The 16,168-nt window shown below is 44.5% G+C and overlaps 1 protein-coding gene across 1 annotated transcript; it reads right to left on the reverse strand.

Annotated features, from left to right (window-relative positions):
- Window positions 1-88: 88 nt before the first annotated feature.
- Window positions 89-1,683, reverse strand: LOC127293967 (F-box/LRR-repeat protein 12). The gene has a single exon (XM_051323699.2). It carries the CDS (start codon window positions 1,534-1,536, stop codon window positions 379-381), a length of 1,158 nt encoding a protein of 385 aa, XP_051179659.1. The 5' UTR covers window positions 1,537-1,683; the 3' UTR covers window positions 89-378.
- Between the last annotated feature and the right edge of the window lie 14,485 nt (window positions 1,684-16,168).

The raw sequence follows: 16,168 nt of genomic DNA on the forward strand, positions 1-16,168 counted from the left end.
ACAATGGATCAGCCATCACATTACAGGACAACACTTTTACGGCCATAGTTTGTTCCAGCCTTAAACTAGAGTCCAGACATGCAAATAATGACAGCGCCAAACCGAATTGAAGTTCGTTTGTATACTTGTGTTCTGTCTGCAACATCCTTTAGTGTTACATCTTACAACAACGAAATAAGTATTGACTGGAACAAATAGAATGCACATGATGATGGCTAAAGAACCAAACATTTTTTTGCTGTAATGAGAAAACACTGGTGACAACACGGGATGGCACCTTATGAAGCCTAAACTTACAAAATCTAACCAAACTTTCCGAGTTTACTACGATCAGAATAAATCCTCAATCGGGGAACCAAACTTTCCGAGTTTCCGTCACTACAATCGGAATAAATCCTCAATAGGGGGTCCAATGGACATAGCTTCATCCATCACTCGCTTCACACTGGGCCTAGCAATGCTAAATAGTGCCAGGCCAGTATTAGTAATCTTGCCACAGCCATTTATATGCAGGACCTCAAGGCGCATGCATCCGTCCTTCAGAGCCTGCAATCCTTGGTCACATAAATTGCGGCAGCGGTTCACATGAAGAATTCTTAGCTTGTTGCTGTACAATCCAATTGCTGACCAACCAGGTAAGTGGACGCCATGACAGACAGCGAGGCTCCACTCCTCAATCAATGGACACGAGCTCGCTATTGCCACCACAGAATCATCAGTAAGATAGCGGCACATCCTCAGATTCAGAAACCTGAGCTTGGTCAGAGAGCTCACTCTACCTAAGCTATCCAGCCCAGCTGAACTTTTTAGATTGTACAAATTTAGGTACTCGAGTCCACCACCACTCACTATATCAAGCATTCCCTCTGGAGAAAGCGAGCAAGACTCAGCTTCCAGGTAAGAGAGTGCACTTGGGCAACCTCTAAATCCAACTCCAGATACACCTCTGCAATACGATATGATTAATGCAGAAATGTTCCGGCAATTCCTAAAGACTGAACTAATCCCTCGATCTGATATGGCCGTGCAGTAACCAATGTTAAGACTCTTCAAATCATGACAGCCCTGGGAAAGACTTTCCAAACCAACATCTGTGATATTAATGCAGCGGTAAAGTTCAACTATAACCAAATTAGGACATCTGAATGACACTTGTGCTAGACCATCATCAGTTATACCAAAACAGCAGTACAGTGAGAGGGACATCAAAGATGTTCCAGAAGATCCAACTTCGTACAAAGCTGAATCAGGTAGCTCAGTGAGCCCTGCAAGGGATATCAACTTAAGATACGGAGAACGAGCCAATATCTTTGCAAGGCATTGGGCATGCTCCTTATATACTTTAGGATTATACGAAAAATGAAATACCACTGATTTCCGAGCAACATTTCGAACCTTGAACCAATTCTTGCAAGTTAACCCAAAAGCATTCCTGTCTGATTCACTTTCAAGCTTGCTAACTATAGAAAGCAAGCAATCATCGGAAAGGCAACTGATATAGCTCTCTTCGCTGTTATCCATTGCCTCTCGTTTCATGTCTTGACTAAACTTGATCAGTTATTGAGTACTCTCTGAAGGTTGGATAGCCTGGATCTTTATTAAATATGTTTGGGATGTACCAGAGGAAGAACTTGTTGGATCAAAACTACACAAAACAGCTGGTTCACCATATCCATAGCCGATAGATGATCCACATTTTCGGCAGAGAAGCTTAGTTTTTGGCCGATAGCTACGCCAGGCCAGGAAAGGAACACAAGATATCTCGTCTACCTCAGTAAATCGGCTGAGATCAACAGAAATGAACGAAATCAGGCCCTTCTTCAGAGATTTTTGGTATGAGGATCCTACGTCAGATGTCCTTCTGTTAGAAGATGAAAGATTTAGAGGATATGCACAGGATCCACAGCTGCCAATAGACATGTAATTATTGTCAAAAACTCATGCAGAAAAAAGGGAAAACATACAGAATACAAGAAATGTTTTAAGCAAAAGGGATACAATTCTAATTACCAAAGATTCTTGGGTGAAAAACTGGTGAAACAATCCAGCTGGCACTTAGTTGTTAATAATTAGAGTTATGCAACATCATGTCACCAAAAGAGTAAAAGAGCAAGCTGTTCAAGTGTTAAAAATTCATCTATCTCATACTTGGCATTTGCTGCTACAGGATGTGTTGTGCTGCTCTAGGAGGACCCTTTTTAGGGTATGAAAAAAATATACAGTAGATAGCTGAATGCTGCATGTTTAAAATAAACTTGCGTATTCCACTAGTACACCAATGAAATTTGTACAAACCGGTGTTTTGCATGGTCGTTCTCTTCTATCCAAATGATGATTCATAAAAGGTTGAGTTAGAACTCATTTTCTGGAGTGGTGGGTTAATTGGGATGAAGACACCCTCCATTCAATATTTGTATCTTGTCAATATTTGTTTTTCAATGTCCCGGCTTGCAGAAGCCTCAGACGACTTGAGGAAAGCATGTCTCGTCCAACTGTCCAAGCTGAACAAAAGCGACCTCATCCCGTAAAGGATCGGTCCCTCTATTTTGAATGGCGTTTACGCAAAAAACAATATTAGGTGATATCTCTCTGGTTATTTACCACGTCTGCAAACACAATTCTGCCAGAATTGTTATTACTTTCAGATTTCAATGAAGGAAATCATTGAAATCTGAAAGAGTTCCAGGGAAGTGGAGTCAATTCCCTTCCAAAGTCGGTATCCCCCAAATGTGGAATTAATGTTCCGCTACTTCTCCTACTTGGATCAATAGTTAATATTTAAAATTTACGTTCATAATTGGCTGACCTAGATCTGAGGGGCTATTCTAAATCTGATTGCCTTGATATGTACAGGAATGTTATTTTCTGGTTTGGCAATGTAGAGTACAGTTACATGGTCTTATGCTGAGGTGTATGAATGTGAGGCTGAGAATTTTAGGCAGCGGAAGCTGTAGTTTGTAGCAAAGTTAAATTTCTTCATGCCCTCATCTGAAGTACATGCATGTTTATTTCTCGTGTCTTCCAATACCAATTATTTTTAATCTTAGGCACCGAATTCTTGGTTATAGTTACTTGGGGTGAAAGAGGTTTGCTTTGAGGCTGGTTTCAGTTCCATTTCCTTTTCTTTCACTGTGCGAAGGATGGTAATTTGTAGTGTTTGAAGACTGGGCAGTTGGACGGATGGAGGAAATGCTGCTCAGTTTAACCTGACATTTTGTTTATATCTCGGCTTCAGAGCACCAGGACCTATTCAAATATGCTTCTCTGCACTTATCGGTTCTTTAGTTTGCTCCGTCTATGTCTCATGATACAACAGTCTTGGTAGACAGTGAGATTGAATTGTCTACCAGTACGAAAAGACAGACGATGGTTTGAAGGCAGTAATGAATGAATCATTCAACTCCTACATAACTGCATCCAAGTATCCAACCAAGCTAAGCCATAAAATCTGACTTGGAGGGAAATGAGGCCAGACCACCATCGTGTTTGTTTTGCCAAGTGCATAGAAAGGAATGAGCTTGTAGTTAATATTGTGCGTGAAGTATAATACTGTTAGCACCTCTTGAGCATTTTACATGGGCTTGGGTTTGGGAAGCACCAGGATTTCAGTTCTCCCAATTGGCCATGCAGCCAGGTGTATAAATGCGAGGCTGCAGTTCATAGTAAAGCTTAATTTCTTCCTGCCCTTATCTGAAGCGCACACATATTGCTTTCTGGTGTCCTCCAATAGCCATTTTTTTCTGATCTGGTTACAGTTACTGGGGGTGAAAGAGGTTAGCCTAGGAAACAGAATGGAAGGAAGGTAATTTGTTACGTTTGAGCACTGAGCTAGGCTGCCGGATTGACGAAACGCTGGCCAGTTTAACCTGACATTAAGTATAATTTTTTGGACTTCTCCGTTCTTTACTTTGCCCTCTCTATGTCTCATGTTAAGAAGCACCGTTAATAATCTGTTCATCTCTAATGCTTTAAATCTGTAAGTATGCTGTTGTGTACTCTTCAGTTCTTTTGGTTTGCTCCCCATGGTATGTGTTATTCGTCCGCGAAGCAATTCACCGAGGCCATAGAGTTGGCATAACAAGCATATGCAAACTGCGAATTCTGTGTATTGGGCAACAAATGAATGAATGGTATACAAGGATTATACATCTAATCGTACTAAAACAGAAGGGATGAGCCAATTCTACAGCTACTAATTGTATACAGGTAACATATTTTTCTTATTCCAGGTTCTTAATTCCTAAACTAGGACACCAAAAATACTCACCTCAAGAACTAAGAACCTAGGTGAGCCACCCTAGACAGCATATTATCCCAGGACCTGACTGGACTGAGAGTCCAGGAACCCATCCTGACTCCCCCAAAGAACACAACAGGCCTAAATTGGACAAAATCGGGCCAAGCAGATGGCAAGATTAAGGGCAATCACCTGTAGACCACGTCAGGCTGGGACATCCTTGGGCGGCGAGATCGGGTTGCGCGGGGGTTCTCATGGATTTGGCGTCAGGTGGAAGGGACGGCCATGGTTTTGGTGCGCACGGAAGTGGAGGGGGTCGGAGGAAGAGGAAGAAGAAGGGGAAAGGAAGATGATGATTTGGAAATTTTGGCTGCGGACGATGTGACGAACGGAACTCGACGTGTGTACGACTCGGCCGGCCGTTGACTGTAGCTTTTATCAGGTTTCCGTTTGGAAGAGATTGTTTCTTCGGCGTCAGATTTGGACCGAGTTTGATTTCTAATCTGATTGTTTCAAAACCGGCTAACTGACGCCTACAAAATGTACCAGGCTGGTTCGTGTTGCCAGCGTGGACAAGCGTGTCAACAGCTGGGACGGATATTGCAACAATGGAGCTTTTTTTTTTAAAATACAGTACAAACGTAGACGCTCACATAGCTCACATACATGTGCATACACTCACCTCTACGAACGTATACACACCCTACTTCTATGAGCACCTTCGGAAAACTGATTGGATCACATACAGCTCGCTGTTGACGGAAACGTCGCCTTCCACTGAATGAATATTTAGCCTTTGATCTCTCGTGGATCGGGGTACAACCACCCTCCTAACCACGCAACCTAAGGTTGGTTCTCAACAATGGAGCTTTTTGAGACCCTCCCAAATCAACATGAGCTGTTAATTTTTTGTGACTCGATGGAATTTTTTATCTGATGACCCGCTGATTTTTTTTTTGATCTAATGACCCGATGATATTGGTATTTCTTCTTTATACTGATGTTGATGATGATTAACATATCTATGGTCATTTTCAAAAATAAAATAAAATAAGAAAAAATATATCGGTTTTATATTGAATGTTATCGGTCTTTCAATCTTGGTTTTGAAAGTACTCCAAAGCATAACTTTTGGTTTGTTTGCCACATATGATCCAACTACGGTTTTGAAAGTACTCCAAAGCATAATAGTAGGACAATAATTAAATATTATAACTAGGGTTTTGTTAATTCTCGGCTGATGCAAAGTACATATGATCCGACGCTCAGTTCTGTGTAAAATTTGGAATTTGTTTGCACTATGAGAATGAACTTTGTAATTTTTTTTGAATCTATATCTCTTATAAAGCAAAACCCCACTAGAGAAGCATTTAATTTGTCTATCTTAACATGCAGCACATCCACATCATCGACTAATCACAGCCCTACGATTCTCATCTTCATCTGTTCATTACGTTGTCCCTACCGTGACATGTGCACACAGTCATTTTGTGCCGGTACAGCCTCCGGTGGGAAAAAGGAGCCGAACACCAAGTGTTGGCGTGGCCATATGCCTCCCATTCCACTTACATGCTTGCCAATTATTCCCATCGATGCGCTTCCCATTCTCTTCAAGCGCATGAACTGCCCCTTTCGCCTCATCCAATTAGTACTCCGTACATGCATCATCTTCTTTTCCCTTAAAGATTCAATTTCCTATCTCTTCTTCTTCATGATTTTTTCAAACTATAACATATTTTCAGTCCCTCAAAACGGCACCGTCCGGTGACTCGCGTGCTGTGGCACCTGCCCATCCTGGCCAACCGCCTTTGCCGCCATCGCTGCAGCTGTGGTTCAGGGATCAGCCCAGGTGAGTATACCACTACCGGCGATTTGCACAAAAATAACCCAAAAGTGAAAGAAAAGCACAGACTGATCCTCCGGCGAAACTATTTCACCAATCTAACCCTTTTGTGTGGCGCCCCTCCCATGAGCGCCACACATGCCCATGTGGCGCCCCTCCTGCCGGCGCCACCCTCCCAACCGACGTGGCGCCCTCTACGCTGAGCTGGTGCGCCCATCCGACGTGGCAGCATGTGTGGCGCCCCTCCCAACGGCGCCACACATGCCAACTTATATCATGTTTTCGGTCAAAAACATCCAGGGGCTCCGGAACGTCTGAGACTTAGCCGTTTTGGAGGCTCGATGTGTGGCGCCGATGCCACGGGCGCCACACATCCACTTAAGTGTGGCGCCCGCGCCCGCGCCCAGCCCGACCCTCTCTTTCTCTTCTTTCTCTCCTTTCTTTCTCTGCTCCAACCGCCGTCACCGGCCGCCTCCCCTTCGCCCCCTCCACCAAATCGACCAAGGAATCGTCAGATCTATCCGGCCAAGTCCTTCCTCCTCCATTCCTCAAGGTATTCCCCTTCGATTCCCTCCGATTCATCCACTAGTGTTGGTGGATTTGGTAGATTTGGGTATGAACCCTAGACATGGAAATTCATGTTGGTGGATTTAGATATGAACCATTGATATGTTAGTGCATTTGGCTCTGAACCTAGCAAGATTTGGATATGTTGGTGGATTTGGATATGAACCCTAGATTTGTTGGAACCCTAGATATGAAATTTTACATGTATGTGTTGAAATGGCTATGTATGTGTTGAAATGGGTATGTAAGTGTTGAATGTGTATGTGTAGGAACCCTAGATATGTTAGTGGATTTGGATATGAACCCTAGATTTGGATATGTTGGTGGATTTGTATGATGAACCCTAGATTTGTTGGAACCCTAGATATAAAATGGCTATGTATGTGTTCAAATTCTACGTATGTATGTCTTGAAATGTCTAATATTTGCCTAGCAAATGCATTCAAATGTGTTACATATGCCTAGTATTCTTGATGGAATAACTCATATTTGTTAGGAATGCCTAAATATGAATGTATGTGTGATGGCTTATTTGGATATATTCTCATGTATGTGTTGCTCATATTTGGTATGAATGGCTCATAATATGTTGTATTTGTGTAAACATGTAGGATGGTGTGGCTCCTGGATGAAGAGTACGAGAGGGATCACCAGGCTGTTCATATGACGGAGAGGACAACGGATCTTCACCCTTTGAAGATTCGTTACCATGGCACAGTGGATATACCGTATGACGAGAGGTACACGGAGTTCATCCAGCCTACCGGTCTTATGCCGTTCATATCCCTTGTAAGCCGTGGGGGGCCGAACATGAACCCCTCGGCAATCACCGCCCTTGTCGACCGGTGGAGGCCGGAGACTCACACCTTCCACTTGAGGGCCGGCGAGATGGCCCCTACTCTCCAGGATGTTTCCATGATCCTTGGACTACCTATTCAGGGCGAGCCACTGTGTATGAATACAGCTTCTGATGGGTGGCACCAGCAGATGGAGGTGCTTATTGGCAGGGCTCCTCCGCTGCCAGAACAACCAAAGAAGAGAGCTCCCGCCGGCGCGTCTTTCTCTTGGATCAGGACTAACTTTGGAGAATGCCCGGAAGAGGCCGACGAGGACACTCGGAGGACGTACGCCCGCGTGTACTTATGGTACATGATTTCGAGGACTCTCTTTCCTGACAGTGGGGGGAAGCTGGCCCATTGGTGTTGGCTGAAGGCGCTTACGGTGTTGGATAACCGGTGGAGTTGGGGAACAGCGGCACTTGCCTACCTCTACCGGCAGGTGATGATTTGCTCAGTAGTGTGCTAGACAAAGTACTAACCAAATGTCTTATGTGCGCAGTTGGACGAAGCTTGTCGCAGGACTGGGAGCGGCGGTATTGGTGGATGCATGCTCCTACTTTCCGTATGGAGCTGGGACCACCTATCAGTTGGGCGTCCCAGGGTACTCAATGATAGGCCATGGCCTCATCACCCGAACAACCCTGATCGGGAGCCCACTTGGGCATACCTTTGGGACAATGTCTCGGAGATGACGAGCGATCCAATGGTCATGTACAGGCAGTACACTGCGGAGTTGGACACTCTTACCGCTGAGCAGGTAACCGATCACTCTTTTGCAATCCTAGTTTTCATTGATTCTACTGGCATGTTCTAAATTCTGAGATATTTGTATGCTGCAGGTGGAATGGGAGCCATATGGTAGCTACTACCATATTGGCTCGGGGATGGCTGACCTCAACCACAAGTGCACGGAGGAGGCGCGGTTCTGGCGTATGCGCTGCCCACTCATATGCATGTGGCTTGTTGAACACCACCAGCCGCAAAGAGTGATGAGACAGTTTGGGCTGTATCAGGAGTGCCCACCAGTGTGGCAAGACACGGACAAGGCGCTTCATAGGTAAACTTCTCGAATCATGCGATGGAAGATTCTTCATAGAAGAGGTACAAACTAACTTGTTGATTCTTGCAGGCTTGATAGGCAGCGGCAGAGGAAGATCACAAATTGGCCAGTCCATCATAGCGGCCACGTCGCAGCGTTCCAACACTGTTTGGAAGCGGCACAGAATGCTGGCCCTGAGCAGATTGTGCCTCACGACTTCGCCGCTTTCAACAACTACCTCGAGTGGTTCCATGAGAACACGCGTATCGAGTTAGTTAAGCACGCGTATCCTGAGGAGATCTTGGACGACCCCATCCAGTTCGATGAGGTTGGGCAAAGCCATGACACCTTTGCTCGCAGAGGGAGATCGACTTCTATTGCTTCCGAGCTGAACTTCGTGGTAATGGATTCTCTCACTAACTAGTACATCATCTACATTGCCATGTGCTCGCTTCAATTGTGTATGCTATGTTTGTCACAGCGGGAGGAGATCCAAAAAACAGCTGAGGAGTGCGAGGTTATGTGGGAGCAGAGCGGGAGAGATGACAAGCCTGTCGGACCGTTGCGGTATTTCATTAAGGTATGATCACCAACTTTGAATGTACGCTACTATGATGTGGTGGCTTTGTAACCATGAACGGCATGACGCAGAACACTGCACGAAAGATGCGGCGGTTAGCCAACTTGCTAGGTTGCCGGGAAGGCGAAATCGCTACATCTTCCTCTTCAGAAGAGCGGGAGGTATGGACTATTTTGTTGCTGTCAAACATGTTCTTACTAATTTCAACTTTTGTAATCTCATGTGTTCATGTTTGTGAAGATTCCTGAGGACGAGCTAATTCTGAGTCAAGGCATACTTCCAAAGCATACCTCCAAGCAAGCCCCACGGTCAGCTTACCAGTTGAAGCCAAGGGGCAAGGGTCCAAACCGGTACACTCCGGAAGATTATGTCAACCGAGGAAAGAAGGTTGTCACTGAGGAGGATGAGGGGCCGCCGCGGAGATCAGCTATGTCGAGGATGAGGAACGACGAGCCGTTCTCTTCAGAGGAGGAGGAGGAGAAGGAGCAGGAGGAGCAGGAGGAGCAGCAGGTGCAGCAGCAACAACAGCCACGGCAGCGGACGAAGAGGATGGCCGTCCGGAAGCAGCCCGCGAGGACGGCACGTCGAGGACGATACTAGGATGTGCTACATGTTGTTGTGAACTCTATCTTCATAAGTATCGATTTGTGAACCCTATGTCATTTCGAACCATGGTCTGTAATGCTACTTGTTGTTTGAATCTACGTGCTACAATGTGACCTATGAAGTGTTATATGTGTATGTCATGAAATTGCTACTTGTTGTGTCCAATGTTGTATTCATAACTGTTGGAGTTTGGTAGGATTTTTCATGTTTTTAACACAAGTCAATGTGTGGCGCCCTGCACACTGGCGCCACACTGCACTGTGTGGCGCCCGTGGCATCGGCGCCACACATGCCAACTTATATAAACTTCTGGGTCGAAAACATCCAGGGGCTCCGGACGATAAGTCCTTATCCGTTTTCGCGAGCCTCTATGTGTGGCGCCCGCGGCATCGGCGCCACACGTGCTACTGTGGCGCCCGCGGCGTCGGCGCCACACATAGAGCCTCGCAAAACGGCTAAGTCCCAGACGAATTGTCTCACAGTATGTTTTGGGCAATTACAAGTGCATGTGTGGCGCCACACATGCTGCCACGTCGGATGGGCGCACCAGCTCATCGGCGAGGGGGCCACGTCGGCTGGGAGAGTGGCGCCGGCAGGAGGGGCGCCACATGGGAATGTGTGGCGCCCATGGGAGGGGCGCCACACAAAAGGGTTAGATTGGTGAAATAGTTTCGCCGGAGGATCAGTCTGTGCTTTTCTTTAACTTTTGAATTATTTTTGTGCAAATCGCCACCACTACCAACTCCTCCTCTTTTGTCCAATTTCCTTTTGTTAGTTTTCTGAAACGCCAACATGTTCAGCTGCTAGCAATGGAGCTGTTCGTTGAGCCCAATCTGCATGTTACCAACACGCTCCCTCTCACCGCTTATTCTTCTCCATTTGTATGCTACACTGTAAGCCAGAAACAAAGTGCGTCCATGATGGACAGGCCGTTTCCTTCTTTCATGTTAAATTCGCGTATGCCTTTTTCTTTCTATTTCTGGTAAATAACTCTGCACAATTTCCATGGCGAGTCAAGTAGGAAAGCGAAAAACATTCAGAGAAATTTCTTCTTGATGATTAAACCCCACTTTGTTATGTCACATGATGTTAAATAAACATGGATTAATTGTCTTGGTTTACGAGCAAGCCTTCTCCAAATCTATAGCTGTATATTATTTACTATTGAAACTTACACCATCCGAATGCCAACATACTATAGTTGTTCTATTCATTCCACAAGGTTCTGCCAGAAGTTTGGAAAATAAGTTGTAATTTGAGGAATTGAAGCAATTGAGGATGATTATTTCTGTTACCATTTTTTAGCAATTGTCGCCGAGAAAACATTCCTCTTTCTATCTCTTATTTTTTCTACTCATTATTAGTCTTTGTTTTGATGCCACATCATATTTGAGCCATCCATTTGCTCATATCACCCCACTAACATTTACTAATGGCACTCTATCTATTCGTGCAAGCTACCGTCATCATCATTTTTTTTAGCAATTCAATTGTCCATGTCATCAGTTTTTAAACTTCATATGCGCAAACATTTCACATTGATTAAATTTAGCCTCACAACTATTGTATATTTGATTAGAAAAATTATCATTTCATGTGTGGTATATCTTTCCGTTTACACAAAAATGTATTTAAAGAGATACCCGCTGCAACGCGCAGGGCATCTTTCTAGTTAGATGAACAAGCTCAACCGTTGTCAATATAGAGCTAAGGATCAAATTCCCCTCTTACCTCATAGGAGGTGGGTAAGCGGGAGGGTTTTAAAATTTCTGGAAACAAAAATTACGGTATTTACCCAAAGTTTTTTGTTGCCAATTTGGCATTGAATAGTTAGGGGGTTACATCTTTAGTTGATTTGGGGTCAAAGCGAAGTTCCATTAGGTGGAGTATTCTTTCAGTATGAAGCGATGCTCTTGTCAATACCGAGGCTTCTATGATGGCTTCGTAAATTTTCAAGTTTCACGACTTTGGTCTTCAGTAGGTGATGTGAGAGTATGTGTGCATGTGGTGGTGGTGTGCGTGTTAGAATTATTATCCAAAAATAGATTTATAGGGTAGTATGAGGTTAAGAAATCGATGGTAACACACACGAGACACATCTATGTATACAGGTACGGACCCTCCGACAAACACTAGCAACAACCGTGCTCATGTTTGATGGTGTTGTTTGATTGATTAATGAACAAGTGTGCTCAAGTTACGAGTATGTGTTGTATGCCTGTAAGGGTAGGAAATTGTCTATGGGTATTCTCCTTCGGCATTATAACCGACTAACACGTGGGATGGGATACTTCTGGTGACATGGTCCACCCCGCTTAGACGAAGGCTTCTAGACTGCCGAGCTCCAATGGATCGACATTGTGGGCTAAATCTTCCTTGTTGGGGAATGGGTAATCCATATAATCGTCAAAGTCTATGTTGTAGTTGCGGTTGGTGTCTTTGTTTTTTCCCATATAAGTTCTATACAAATGCAAGACTACATTGAACTTATGCCATAAGATCTAATTCACTATGATTCATAGCAACAAACTATATCTCCTAGAAAGTTTATTTTGTGTATCTAACAACTAATGCATGAACTAAATATCTACATAATATTCTTGTGGTGGAATCAAATTGGTCTTATTACTTTGTTATTTTTTTATCCATGTAGGCTTCATGTGAAGTCACCATATTCATTTGTTTTGCAAATCTCGCATAACAAGGAGACCCTAAGATGGGAATTACAAGCTAGACCATAGCCAAGTAAGTCAATGATATTTAATATTATCCATAAATAATTGGTCCAATGTGCTAGAAAATCACCAGGCAACCGTTGTCAACTGAGAGCTAAGGATCAAATTCCCCTCTTACCTCCTAGGAGGTAGATAAGTGGGAGGGTCTTCAAATTTCTGGAAACAAAAGTCATGGTACTTACCCGAAGTTTTTGTTGCTAATTTGTGATTGAATAGTTAGGGGGTTATTGTTGGGTTCGTTGCATAGAAAATAAAGAATTTCTACCGCAAAGACGAAAAAAACCAATATCCAATCTATGGAAAAGCCAAGATCTAATCTATGAGATCGGAGCAACGAGGAAGAAGAGAGACTAATCCTCGAAGATTCAAAGCCTTAACGAGATCGGATCTCGTGGTTGATGTAGACGATCCTTCCGGTGCTGCAATCCGGCAGCACTTCCGTACTCGGTCACACGTACGGTGTCGATGACGTCCTTCCTCTCCCCGTTCCAGCGGGCAGCGGAGGAGTAGATCCCCTCGGAATCCCAGCAACACGATGGCGTGGTGGTGGTGGTGCAGGAGAATTCCTGTAGGGCTTCGCCTAAGCCGGAGAAACTGGGAGGGAGGAGAGGTGGCAGATTAGGGTTGAGGGAAGGGGGCTATGGCCGGCCACCCCACCCCTCTTTATATAGTGTGTGTGTGGGGGGGGGGGGGGTTGGCTAGGGTTGCCCCCTTGGCCCAAACCCATCTAGGGCCAGCGCAAGGGGAGGGGGGACTTTCCTCCCCCAAGCCTCCCCCTTTAGGGTTTGCCCTAAAACCCTTGGGCTGGCCGGTCTGGGCCTTGAGGGCTGGTGCACCTAGCCCATTAGGGCCGGGCTGCACCCCGTCGGCTCAGGTGCCCCCTCCCGGGTCATGGGCCCATTTGTGGGCCCTCCGGAACCTTCTAGAAGCTTCTTGGTCTTCCACCAAAAAGTTTCCGAACTTTTCCGAACCCCGAAAACAGTTTTCCTTATATGAATCTTATTCTCCGGACCATTCCGAACCTCCTCGTGATGTCCAGGATCCCATTCGAGACTCCGAACAATATTCGGTCTCCATCTCATATTCCATATCTACTATACAACATCGAACCTTAAGTGTGTCACCCTACGGTTCGCGAACTATGCGGACATGATCGAGACACCTCCCTGATCAATAACCAATAGCGGGAACTGGAGATCCATAATGGCTCCCACATATTCAACGATGACTTCGTGATCGAATGAATCATTAACATACAATACCGATTCCATTTGTTGTGCGATACTTTACTTATCCGAGGTTTGATCATCGGTATCTCTATACTTAGTTCAACCACGTTACCGATAACTACTCTTTACTCGTACCGTGATATGTCATCTCTTGTGACCTTGTCACATGCTTGAAAGCTAATTAGATGACATTCCGCTGAGAGGGCCCAGAGTATATCTATCCGTCATCAGGATGGGCAAATCCCACTCTTGATCCATGTGCTTCAACTCATACTTTCAGAATACTTAATCCCATATTTATAACCACCCATTTACGAAGTGGCGTTTGATGTAATCAAAGTATCCATCCGGTATAAGTGATTAACACGATCTCATGGTCGAAGGATTAGGTTACTATGTATCAAAAGTCTATAGCAAGATGAACTAATGACTTGATCTTTTGCTATGCTTATTATGGGTGTGTGTCCATTACATCATTCTCCTTATGACATAACCTTGTTATTAACAAGATCCAATGTTCATGATCAGGAAACCATGATCATCTATTAATTAACAAACTAGTTTAACAAGAGGCTTACTAGGGATTCTTTTATGTTTACAAAACACACAAGTATTAATATTTCCGGTTAATACAATTATAGCATGGGATGCAAACATTTATCATAAACACAAAGATATAATAATAACCATTTTATTATTACCTCTTGGGCATATCTCCAACAGTCTCCCACTTGCACTAGAGTCAATAATCTAGATTACATGTTAATGTACCTAACACACATGGCGTTCTGGTGAAGGTCATGTTTTGCTGTAGGGAGAGCTTTAGTCAACGGATCTGCCACATTAAGATCTGTGTGTACTTTGTAAATCTTTATGTCACCATCTTTGACATACTAGCAAATTACATGAAAACGTAGCTTGATATGCTTCAACTTCTTGTGTGACCTTGGCTCCTGTGCATTGGCTATGGCACCCATGTTTTCACAATAGATGCTCATCGGATCCAACGCACTAGGAACCGCACCAAGCTCAGTAATGAACCTCTTCATCCATATCGCTTCTGATGAAGCTTCCGAAGCAGCTATGTATTCAGATTCAGTTGAAGATTTCGCCACCACGCTTGGCTTGGCACTCATCCAGCTCATTGTTGCACCATTCAAAATATACACGTACCCAGATTGAGACTTACAGTCATCTGGATAAGTGTTCCAACTAGCATCGGTGTAACTGGTTACAACAAGCTCTTGGTCACTGATGGCGCTTGACGGTGATGGAGTGTTGATTCCTCCCCGGCGACGGCGCCAGCAAAGTAGCTGCTTGTGACGGTAAAGCACACGTCTATTGGGAACCTCAAGAGGAAGGTATGATGCGTACAGCAGCGAGTTTTCCCTCGGTAGGTTATCAAACTAGTAGGAGATGAAGGCCACGTGAAGGTTGTTGGTGAAGGAGTGTAGTGCGGCGCAACACCAGGGATTCTGGCGCCAACGTGGAGCCTGCACAACACAATCAAAATACTTTGCCCCAACTTAACAGTGAGGTTGTCAATCTCACCGGCTTGCTGAAAACAAAGGATTAAACGTATGGTGTGGAGAATGATGTTTGATTGCAAAGAACAACAGAGAACAATGATTGCAGTAGGTTGTATTTCAGATGTAAAAGAATGGACCGGGGTCCACAGTTCACTAGAGGTGTCTCTCCTGTAAGATAAATAACATGTTGGGTGAACAAATTACAGTTGGGCAATTGACAAATAGAGAGGTCATAACAATGCACATACATATCATGATGACTACTATGAGATTTACTTAGGGCATTACGACAAAGAACATAGACCGCCATCCAGCATGCATCTATGCCTAAAAAGTTCACCTTCGGGTTAGCATCCGCACCCCTTCAAGTATTAAGTTGCAAACAACAGACAATTGCATTAAGTATTGTGCGTAATGTAAACAATACAAATATCCTTAGACAAAACATTGATGTTTTATCCCTAGTGGCAACAACACATCCACAACCTTAGAACTTTCTGTCACTGTCCCAGATTCAATGGAGGCATGAACCCACTATCTAGCATAATACCCCCTCTTGGAGTTACACGTATCAACTTGGCCAGAGCGTCTACTAGCAATGGAGAGCATGCAAGATCATAAACAACACATATATGATAGATCGATAATCAACTTGACATAGTATTCCATATTCATCGGATCCCAACAAACAGAACATGTAGCATTACAAATAGATGATCTTGATCATGATAGGCAGCTCACAAGATCTAAACATGATGGCACAGTAGGAGAAGACAACCATCTAGCTACTGCTATGGACCCATAGTCCAAGGATGAACTACTCACGCATCAGTCCGGAGGCGGGCATGGTGATGTAGAGCCCTCCGGTGATGATTCCCCTCTCCGGCAGGGTGTCGGAGGAGATCTTCTGAATCCCCCGAGATGGGATTGACGGCGGCGGCGTCTCAGTAACTTTTCTCGTATT

The sequence above is a fragment of the Lolium perenne genome, chromosome 4 (assembly GCF_019359855.2).
Source record: "Lolium perenne isolate Kyuss_39 chromosome 4, Kyuss_2.0, whole genome shotgun sequence".
In the NCBI taxonomy this organism is placed as follows: Eukaryota; Viridiplantae; Streptophyta; class Magnoliopsida; order Poales; family Poaceae; genus Lolium; species Lolium perenne.

Coding starts and splice junctions, on each gene's coding strand:
- LOC127293967 (XM_051323699.2), bottom strand. CDS start 1,536: ATGAAACGAGAGGCAATGGATAACAGCGAAGAGAGCTATATCAGTTGC.